This window comes from Lampris incognitus, chromosome 14 (assembly GCF_029633865.1).
Source record: "Lampris incognitus isolate fLamInc1 chromosome 14, fLamInc1.hap2, whole genome shotgun sequence".
Taxonomy (NCBI): domain Eukaryota; kingdom Metazoa; phylum Chordata; class Actinopteri; order Lampriformes; family Lampridae; genus Lampris; species Lampris incognitus.
The window spans coordinates 15,136,360-15,146,802 of record NC_079224.1 but is presented as its reverse complement, the minus strand read 5'-3'; the positions used below and the strand labels follow the sequence as shown (position 1 = coordinate 15,146,802).

The 10,443-nt window shown below is 42.6% G+C and overlaps 1 protein-coding gene across 1 annotated transcript; it reads right to left on the bottom strand.

The window, feature by feature from the left end:
- Window positions 1-813: 813 nt before the first annotated feature.
- On the bottom strand, window positions 814-10,201 carry e2f5 (E2F transcription factor 5). Its single transcript, XM_056293793.1, has 8 exons — window positions 10,088-10,201; window positions 8,879-8,988; window positions 8,210-8,371; window positions 7,345-7,453; window positions 5,161-5,485; window positions 2,745-2,879; window positions 1,238-1,276; window positions 814-1,074 (listed from the first exon to the last, which is right to left on the bottom strand). Exons 1-8 carry the CDS (start codon window positions 10,199-10,201, stop codon window positions 998-1,000), a joined length of 1,071 nt encoding a protein of 356 aa, XP_056149768.1. The 3' UTR covers window positions 814-997.
- Between the last annotated feature and the right edge of the window lie 242 nt (window positions 10,202-10,443).

The window sequence follows — 10,443 nt, the reverse complement described above, 5'->3', positions numbered from 1 at the left end:
CAAGTCAGTCTAGTCACATATTTAGCTGTAAACCATTAACAATAAAAAAATAAAAAAATAAATGAAGCCTACAATGGCTGTCACAGGAATTTACAAAAGCAGTATAATCATTTAAGGCATTTTCACATTTAAGTTACAAATTGTAATCAGAACATTCAGTTCTTGGATACAACAGAACGATATGTGGACTATCACTTGGCGACGGGGGTGGGTGGTGCTGGTGGGGTTCGGGTTCCGCTGAGTTTAACACAATACACGTCCAATACAAAGAATCTTATCACCTATGAGCTAATGTAACATGTGATATATATACATATACATATATATATATATATATACACACACACGATGACCCTGTATCATATGCGATGTAAAATAAATAGCATTCCTTTCAATACTGAATAGTAATGTTAACAGTTTGTTTCATGTCACATCTGTAAAGTATCTGGAACAGCAACACTGAAGTGGGCCCAAAAGTTGATGTTTGTAAGTATTTCAGTTTACTTCAAGTCTCATTCCTTCTACTTGAATCAAGGTTATGGAAGAATGCAAAGATGCATGCTAAAGTGCACTCAGCTAAGGGACATAAGGATATGGCCTGAATTACTCCCACTAAGGTACAACGTTTCCATGGAATATTCTACGTTTTCCATTTAGAAACCGTTACTAACTAAGCCGTTGGATATATCGTTACTCTTGAATTACACCAATGAGTAACCTATCTATGGAGCATTCACACACGGGTCTGTCATTTTCTCTGGATCTCAGACAGATAAACTGTTGGTAAAAGGCAAGAGATGATGATAGGGAATAGGTATTCTTTGGAGACAAAGGTAAAGTCCCATGTATGGAAAAGGCTTTAAGGGATGGCAACAGTTTGTTTGAAGATAGGCGGTGCAACGATGGCAGAAAAAGGCAACAAATTTACCGTTGAAGATAAACAACAGCTCCTGGAGATAGCACAACAACAAAAAAACGGTGGCAGCATTGTTGGCGGTCAGTAGTTGAGTATCTGCACATCGAACAGGTCACACACTCCCTCATTGTCGTCCAGGTTGAAGTTGTAGTCCATTCCTGCATTTGGAGAGAAGTGCCCCAATGGGAATACCGCAAAACGAAAGTGCATAAAAAAACAGCCAAATGTACAACCCACTCAAGAAGGTTAGAATTCATCTTTATGTGAAAACACAATGTGGGATCACGTTGATATCTTCAAATCTGTTCCTGTGACACTTACCATCAGTAGACATCAGTTCCTCAAGTAGGTCAGCAACTCCTATAAAACAATAAAATGTAAGTGTACACGGCAGAAAAAAATCCACAATTAAATGGTGTGCATTAGCTATGCTAGACTAGGCTAAATGATCTCCACTTTTTCTCTAGTCAGTCAGTAGTGGTATGCCACAACAGCTAAGCAATTACCACCATTGCTAGAGATACCTGTGGTCCATTTTTCCTGTGAAATACCAAGAAATGTATTTCAAATATAAGCTCATTTTCCAGAAACTGTTTCGTAATACAAATATAGCTGCCATTTTGGTATACTAGTGTAAGTATTAAAAGGAAATAAAAATGAAAAACAAATAAAGGAAAATGTGTCATCTGGTCTTATTGCTCTGCCCAACCCCCAAAATAAATATTACAACACAGCTGTCCAAATATCGTTATTTGTATATCCAAGTGGGCGGCACGGTGGTGCAGTGGTTAGCGTGGTCGCCTCACAGCAAGAAGGTCCTGGGTTCGAGCCCCGAGGTAGTCCAACCTTGGTGGGTCATCCTCTGTATAGAGTTTGCATGTTCTTCCCGTGTCTGCGTGGGTTTCCTCTGGGGGCTCTGGTTTCCTCCCACAGTCCAAAGACATGTAAGTCAGATGAATTGGCCGTATTAAATTGTCCCTGGTAATGAATGGGTGTGTGTGTGTGTGTGTGTGTGTGTGTGTGTGTGTGTGTGTGTGTGTGTGTGTGTGTGTGTGTGTGTCGGCCCTGTGATGGCCTGGCGGCCTGTCCAGGGTGTCTCCCTGCCTGGCACCCATTGACTGCTGGAATAGGCTCCAGCATCCCCACAACCCTGAGAGCAGGATAAGCGGTTAAGATAATGGATGGATGGATGGATGATATATCCAAGTAGAGGTTTTAGTTTTACAGTACATAGAGTATGAATAGGAGTGGATCCTGGAATAGGCCACAGAATGAACAGAGGCAAAATTCACTCCACTAATAATAATAATAATAATAATAATAAATCAAATTTATATAGCGCTTTTCTAACACTCAAAGTTGCTTTACAATAAACGGCAGCGAAACAAGACAACAGATAAACATAACAGACATACAGGGGTGGATGGGAAGGGGGGTCACGAGAGGGAGAAGCGACAGCCACACATGATGCCAGCAGTACTCTCCCACTTAAACAGATACAAAAGGGCAAGAGAAACAAAAAACAGCAGCACTGTAGACGTTGACTTTCTGTAGGGGTTTACTCCTGTAGCGTATTCCTCTCCCGAGGTATCCACTAGGCCCTGGCACTATTTAACCCATTGCTGGGGATAATCCCCACATCACTAAAACATTTCCCGGAAACACTAAAAAAGAAGACGGATGCAGCGGAGAGAGAAAAAAGTACAAAAGTAAATCTTCCCCCAAGCACTTTGCACAGCACACAGACAAGATACACAGCTACACAACAGTCTAACAGCTACACAACTGTCTAAACAGACTCGCATAGCCCTGTTTACTTCTCCCTTACCTTCCCTCTCCTTCATGTGGCCTCCAGCCATGTTGAACTTCAGCAGGCTGTCCACATCCAATGCTGACTGGAGCTCCTTGTCAGCCAGGCCCGCCTGTTGCTGGTCGACCACCACCTGCTGCATCAACACTGGCTCTGGATGGAAGTGGTATGTTGCCAGGAAGACGGGATTAAAGCATGAAAGTCTAATGAGTCACATTCAAAAGGGGTTTTGTTTGTTCTATTACCAGTCTCTGACATCAAAAGTGAATAAGGTAAAAACAATAGAATGTAATCTATGCCATCTGCACAGACCTTCCCCCAGAAATGACTAAATAGTAAAAAGTCAAGTCAATTTTATTTGTATAGTCCAATATCCATCCATCCATCCATCCATCCATCCATCCATCCATCCATCCATCCATCCATCCATCCATCCATCCATCCATTATCCAAACCGCTTACCCTGCTTTCAGGGTTGCGGGGATGCTGGAGCCTATCCCAGCAGTCACTGGACGGCAGGCGGGGAGACGCCCTGGGCAGGCTGCCAGACTGTCACAAATGACAAATTTGCCTCAGTAGGCTTTACAGCAATACAACGTCCTGGTCTTAGATCCTCGAATCGGATAAGAACCCCCTCCCCAAAAAAAAAGAAAAAAGAAAAAGCTGGTCTCACTCAATGAGTTCAAACCTGTGCTTAATACATAAAAGAGCCATCTTCATTTTTTTTGGTCACAAATTTAAAGATGTTTTGTCTTGTCAGCCTACTGCACTACTGTTGGGTTGGTTACTGGATTTCAGAGGGAAAGAGGGGTATGTGGTTGCCTATTCAAAATAACTAGTACATATATGACGCAAATGATGCAGGGACTCCCTGACTTTATTCATGACAATTAAACAAGACTTATAACCTGCCCCTCTTTCCAAAAGTTTTTTTCCCCAAGGCAAAACACATGATTCCCCCATGTTGTCAACCTGACCAAGGGAGAAAAATGTTCAGTTTGTAGAGATGCATACAGAGATCATATTTCTTGAGTCTTGGTGTGAGAATAAGTTCAAGGGAGGTGAAGTTGTTTTTGTTCAAATTTGAGGGATCAGGTGACGTTTCACTTTGGTGACTGTGGGAAGCAATACGATTAACTGCTATGGTTGTTTATTGTTGTATACAGGGAAAGGGGATCCTGCTCTGAGGGTTGCAGGGATGCTGGAGCCTATCCCAGCAGTCATTGGGCTGCAGGCGGGGGAGACACCCAGGACAGGCCGGCACGCCATGGATGGATGGATGGATTACACTGAAAGGGTCCCCCCTGTAATAGTTGGACCATAATTTAGAAACGTTTGCATTACATAAATTAGCAGAAAATATAAATGGGAGGACCCTAATGCAGTGGAATGTGCCCAAAACATGAAATTAACAAAAAATATAAATGGGTGGGGCTTAATATTCCAAGAGGCAAAGCCACATGTGTGCGCTAAATTTCTAAGACGTGAGCTGCAATGGGGAGAGTTTTGCTTGTTTAATGTTTTAGATCTTTTGCAGCAAGTGCCTTGCTGGGCACTGATATTCTTTAGATTTTGACAGTTTCGGGATACATCATTCTCCCTACACAACACAACACAGCACAGCACAACACAACACAACACAACACATGGGAGCTAACATGTCAGACCAGGACTCCACAGTCTACACCCATCTACAGGCCAGTGGCCACTCTTTCAAGGATGAGGATGTGCAAATCTTTGATAGCGAAGAACGATGGTTTGAACGGGGAGTCAAAGAGGCCATCTACAGTCAAAGGGACCATCTAAGAGGGAACGACCATCCCTGTACGGGGGATGGTCGCCGTTTTACAATGCTGTGATTGCAACTATTCCCCAATCCTCTGCGAATAGTACACATGGCGGTTGAAACTCTAGTTAATGTTCACTCCCATTTGCATATGAAACAAATCGTTGGTTTGGGTTGTTATGCAGCTGTGCTGTTTATAAGGTTGGAGGATACCTGCAGTCAGATGAGACTGACGAAGTCACTTGGATGAATGATGAAACGTTTTTCCCACTAAACTTTTGTGTCCAGATGAACTGATTTGCCTTTCTGTGATCATTACCCCTAGTTTTCATCAACATTTAGTGGTGTCATATCCAACAGTTGCCCCTCCAATTCCCAGTCATGGGGAGAAAAAGACGCTCAGTATTTCCATAATAAATCATCTTAAAGGAAGGTGGAATTTTGACATTTCACACGTATGTCTTTCCATCTTTGGTGTGCATGCGGGAATTATCCCTAAGTTATTATATCCCTATGTTTCCTGATTCTTATCCTCTTTACATTCAGTAAATTTATTCAGGGGCAACATAGGTTCCAACATTTTATTTGTACAGTCATCCCTTCACCCATCTACTCCAGGCCTCTAACCTATCAATTCTCCTCCCTTACCACTGTGTTTGACATCTGGAGAGCTGGACGAAGGTGTCAGCGCGTCATCATGCTCTGGTAGTGCCATCTGGTGGTCTGAGCAGAGGGAGTCCTGACTGCAGGAGGCTGAAGAGGTGCTGGCAGTGGAGTAGGAGGAGGCTGACAGAGGAAACCTCTGTGCGCCAGCAGGGGTGCTGGGTGGTGTCGGCATTGCAGAGATGTTGGCAGGGGGAATCGAGAAGACCACGGGCTTGGAGGAGGCCGACCCCCTGTCAATGAGCATGACTTGGATGGGAGCCGAGCCGCTGCGAAGGTTCAGCTGGCATTTCTTTGAAACATTTGGGCTCTGGGGAGAGACAACAACCTAGAAATAAGTTTACAGGCTTCAACAGCATCCATGTTGGATCATCATGGATTACATTACTTTCACCTCGTTTTTTTCCCCTTTAATTTGTTGTTAATGCTTCATTCACACGGAATCTGGGAGACTGTAAATGGCAGCTGGCAAATCGGAACGGGAAAAACCACAAACTGCGTAACGGAATGGCAGGACGGTCAAAATAAAAAACTACATGGGTCGTCATGGTGATGTTGTATTGTTTGCAGACAAAAAAATTAATTAAATTGTACCAATGTGTTTTGTGTTATTTTGTTTAATTATTTGTCCCCATGGCGACTCGGTTTCTGTCTCAGTGAATTTACCAAGCACTGTTCTGCTGACGAGATTATAGATTATTGACTATTGCAAACTGTTGTCTTCCCTCACATGTCTTTTCTCTCTCTCTCTCTCTGAATGATGTCTTCTTTCTCTTTTTCTGTGTATGACTAGTGTGATGTGAGTCTCCCTTGTGTGTACGTGCAGGCTGTCCTCCTCCCAGCTCTCCATGGTGATGGTGGTCACCACCTGAACACTGCTTGGCACCCCCCCCATCACATTTTCTTTATATATAGCTTATAAATCCATATAGTTTGTTATCCTGTTATATCCCTCTCTCACTAAGATGTGTGACTGATTTTTTTAAAAAAAAATTACATGGTGATGCTGGTTGCATAGCTCGGGTCCTGGGCTGTTCCGGTGGCATCTGGACACTGCCTGGCATCCTCCTCATCATATTCTTCATATATTTTATAATTCCATTATAATTCTGTTATCCTCTTTCAGAGTTGTATACTGTAAATGGTGTAAACACAACATCCATTGTACGCCGTCCATCTTGGGAGAGAGATCCCTCCTCTGTTGCTCTCCCTGAGGTTTCTTCCTATTTTTTCGCCCTGTTTTAAAGGAGTTTTTAGGGAGTTGTTCCTTATCTGATGCGAGACTCTAAGGACAGGATGTTGTGTTGCTGTAAAGCCCCTTGAGGCAAATTTGTAATTTGTGATACTGGGCTATACAAATAGAATTGACTTGACTTAATTATATACAGTAATTCTGTCAATTTATATACCTATAAAATTAATCCACCATTTTTTCTGTTTTGTGATGTGCTATGTAACATCCAGTTGTAAATTAAGTCATGGAGGATGGCAAAAAGTTAACATATTTTAACTTTGGATGGCAGTGCCCTCTGCGGTTGCCGTTGTCGGCATGATTTGCCGTTGTCATCTGATTTTACCGCCCTGCTCTCATCTACAATAATGACTTCGGGTTTACCATCTGCCGTTAACCGGATTCCATGTGACTGCAGCATCGTGTGTGTGCTCTCACAGAGAGTGACCCGGGCCTTCCCCTGGAAAGTGGTCTATCTGGACACTGTTGTGACAGAGTTTCACTGACAGACTATCACTGACAGTCTCTCAACTGTACAGCCAATAATATATAATAATTTATATGGTGTCAAGGACCTTTCTCCTCATTTGTAGGCCAGTTTCTAATTTTCACCTCTGAACTTTACTCTCTGCAATGGAGTTTTCATGAAAAGGAAAGTCTAGGTTAGAATGGAGGAAGGTTAAGAAAGCTAATCCTAGTCCATTTTTAAAACATGTAAGCATTAACGCAGTTTAGCACAAAGTTAGTATGTCCAAACCAAAAAAAAAAGGAAATTAAAATTTTACACACCATGCTTTCACAGAAAGCAGCCTCTGAATGGTGATACAAAGCAAGGCAATATGAAAAACAAGTTCTTGTAAAACTTCATTATTTTCAGTTATTATAATAGTGCAGATCAAAGTTTTACTAAAACAAAAAGCTGCTGAGCAGTCACCAACCATGTCAGGTAGTGGCACCTCCAATTGTGTCCCTGGGGGAGCCACCACAGCCAGCAAAGTTTCACCGCTGAAGGCGTTGCAGATGTCCTCATAGGTCACAAACTTATAAGTGTAGGGGTGTTAAGAAAACAGTGGAAAAACAGGATTACTGAGTGGAGAAGGGAGACAATATAATTGGAAAAACCAAGATGGGAACTGTGAAACTCTGAAGTATAGCAAACACGATTTCACGCAGAGCTAACATGGTAATTATATTTATAATCTCTGCGCTCTATAGAATTTGCTCCATTCAGTGAGCAAACAATGTAAAAAAAAAGAAAAAAGGATCAAATAGGCAATTTCTCCTTCAGAAGAATAGGCTGGAGAACCCAAGAGGACAGGATTAACCAACTGTAGAGAAGAGGGGATAATTTGGCTCAAGAATGCAAAATCCATTATTTTGTGTTTTACAAAGATGGCATGACAATAAACCTTTACCCACAGACTTCCACAGGGAAATGACATTTAGGTAGCCTTTTATAAGGCCTAAGGCATAGGCCTGGGTAGATGAGTACATATGGACATTGGTTTAATTAATTTTAGCTCATTTAATTACAACCAAAGTAATAAAAAGAGCTAAAATCCTGATTCTGCAAGAGAAATTTAAACAAGAATACACAGGGCTAACAGAAATTATTTTGCTTCAAAAGAAGCAAAGAAGAACAACAAAAACAACCAATAACAAGGTAACCAATAGAAACAAATGAATTAAAAAATGTATAAATGGCTAAAAAATCGATAGTTGTAACTAAATGACAATAGGTAAGATGGAAATGCAAGAGAGCAAGATGGACTGACATGAATAAGGGTGAGACAAAAAGGATATGTGCTGGTGATGGGGTAGTGGTTAAGATGTCTGATGCTCTGCTCCAGCAAGACCTTCTGGTTATCCAGCTCCTTCTCTTTAGCCTCCAGCTCAGAGATCTGGGCCTTCAGTATCTCAACCTGTTTCAGCACCACTTGGCTCTCGTTGCTCATATTCTCCCCCCTGGATATGGAAGAAGGAGGAGGAGAAGAAAGGAGGGATACAAGAGAAAGAGATTTGGTAATTACATAGCTGGGGTGAAAAATTAGTCCAGCCAATTTCAGATGAAACCGATATATTTTTCTCTTCACCTCGATCAGCTAGGTGCTTTTCAGCTGTTATGTAGTACTTTTCCCTTGGTTAGTTAGTTAGTTAGTTAGTTAGTTAGTTAGTTAATAAGTTGGCTAGATAGATACACATAGTTATATGCAGATAGATAGTGAGATATATAAATAACTTGCTACATTTCACTGATAATGAATCAAAATGGAGGCCAATTTTGAAATTCATTACTACCACCAGCAGATGAAAAATATAATTTTGTGCACTAGTGACAACATGAAAGTACGGTGTAATTATTTATATCAGCAGCTAAATTCATAGATATGCTGAAGATTATGAGACAAATGTGAAATGAAGAGTAACTTCACCAATTCTGAGTAGAGACCGTGAGAGCTTGCTTTAGCCCACCTCCATTGTATTATATTCTTGTTTTTCTTCTCAATCAACCCCACACCTTCCAGTACATTAGTGATGTCGTATATCCTCCTCTTCTGTCTCACTGCCAAGCAATCTGCAGCCTGCCAAGTCAGGCAAAAGACATTTCATTTAAAAGGTGTTACTGAGGGACAGCTTACATGACAAAGTACATCCCAGATGATACTTAGCAGGCATTAACAGACCCGAAATTCCTGTGAGAAACAAACACATGGGGGTAGAAAGACTTGAGGCAAACCCACTGAATAGCAGTAAGGGTCTAGCAAATTAAGCTGCACAAACAACCAAATCAAACTGCTTGGTACACAAAGAGAGCCATACAATAAGTAGGGGAAAGGGAGGAGGGATTTGGACTGAGGAGTCTGCCTGCCATGTAAACATTACCCAGCTTTGGCGCGCAAGTAGGGAGGGGAAAAATCCTCATCATCATTGAAATGTATATATATAAAAGGATAGAGCTGAAAAGAGTACCACTCCTGGCTCCAACAAAGACCAAAGGTTGTTGAGGCACTGGCGATAGCTAGCTGTTCACAAGTGGCAAACCTTCGAAGCTTTTGTGGGTTGAAAATGTCCTTTTACACGCATTACCAAAAACCACTTAGCAACCACTGACACAAGAGTATACTTGAGAAGATGACAGGGGATAAGGTACCTGAGCAAGTAAGTGATGTCCTACTGACACCAGCTTTTGTGAATTTCAAAAAAAAAAAAACCCATTTTACTCAAATATTCATCTGCAAAAGCATTTGCCTGTGCAGTAACACAAAGAAATCAAAGCGAGGCCCTAAATAACAATACTTGAGATGACGAGGAACCTGTCTGTGCACATTATGGCCCACTGACATCAGGGGAAATGGAAGCAGAGTGTAAGGCAGCCGTGGCGCTATATCTAGCTGGGTATCCCACCCAGAACTTCAAAATCGTCAGTAGGCACTGGTGACAGACAGTCCTGGCTGCAAGCGCGAGCGTGACTTCTGAGAAGATGTGAACGGCAGCGCTCGAGAGGAGCTAGGCCCGGCAGCAACAGCTAGCGGGGCGGCGGGTGGGGTCGGTGTACCTGACTGTGTCGGTTTGTGAGTGACAGGTGGCGCGATTTCTCGGGCCCCATTGTTAACGCCACTTTGCTGGCCGGGCGATTTAACGCAGAAAAACGCCACTGACATAGCCGGCTGAATCACTGACCACTTTCAGATCGAGGACGCCGTCCTTCGCCTCTTTGAGGAGACTGACAAACTTGATGGTGAGGCGACCCAAACTTTTCTCGTGTCGGCTCGGCGTCCGGGTCGACTGGCTCATTTTGTCGAACTCCGTTCCGAACGAGTCCTCCGTCCTCCGGCTGACGTCTAACCAGCGGGCCCCCGGCTCCTCGTTTCGGCTACAGACAGACGAATTTCTTTCCATTTGACTTGTTTAATTTAAAAGTCGGTTTCCCCGGTGGGACGACGGCTAAACGTTTAGTAGGGCTCTTTAAATGAACGGCTGTTACGTTAGATTACAGTTGCCATGGCAACCTGAGTGCCCTCCCCGCTAAAGTGACC

What these genes read in the sequence shown, in the direction of transcription:
- e2f5 (XM_056293793.1), bottom strand. Translation starts at nt 10,201, where the DNA reads ATGAGCCAGTCGACCCGGACGCCGAGCCGACACGAGAAAAGTTTGGGT. An exon ending in AGGTGCCACTACCTGACATG is followed by an intron (nt 5,486 to 7,344) that starts GTTGGTGACTGC and finishes GTCTCTCCCCAG; the next exon opens with AGCCCAAATGTTTCAAAGAA. An exon ending in GGAACTGATGTCTACTGATG is followed by an intron (nt 1,075 to 1,237) that starts GTAAGTGTCACA and finishes CTCCAAATGCAG; the next exon opens with GAATGGACTACAACTTCAAC.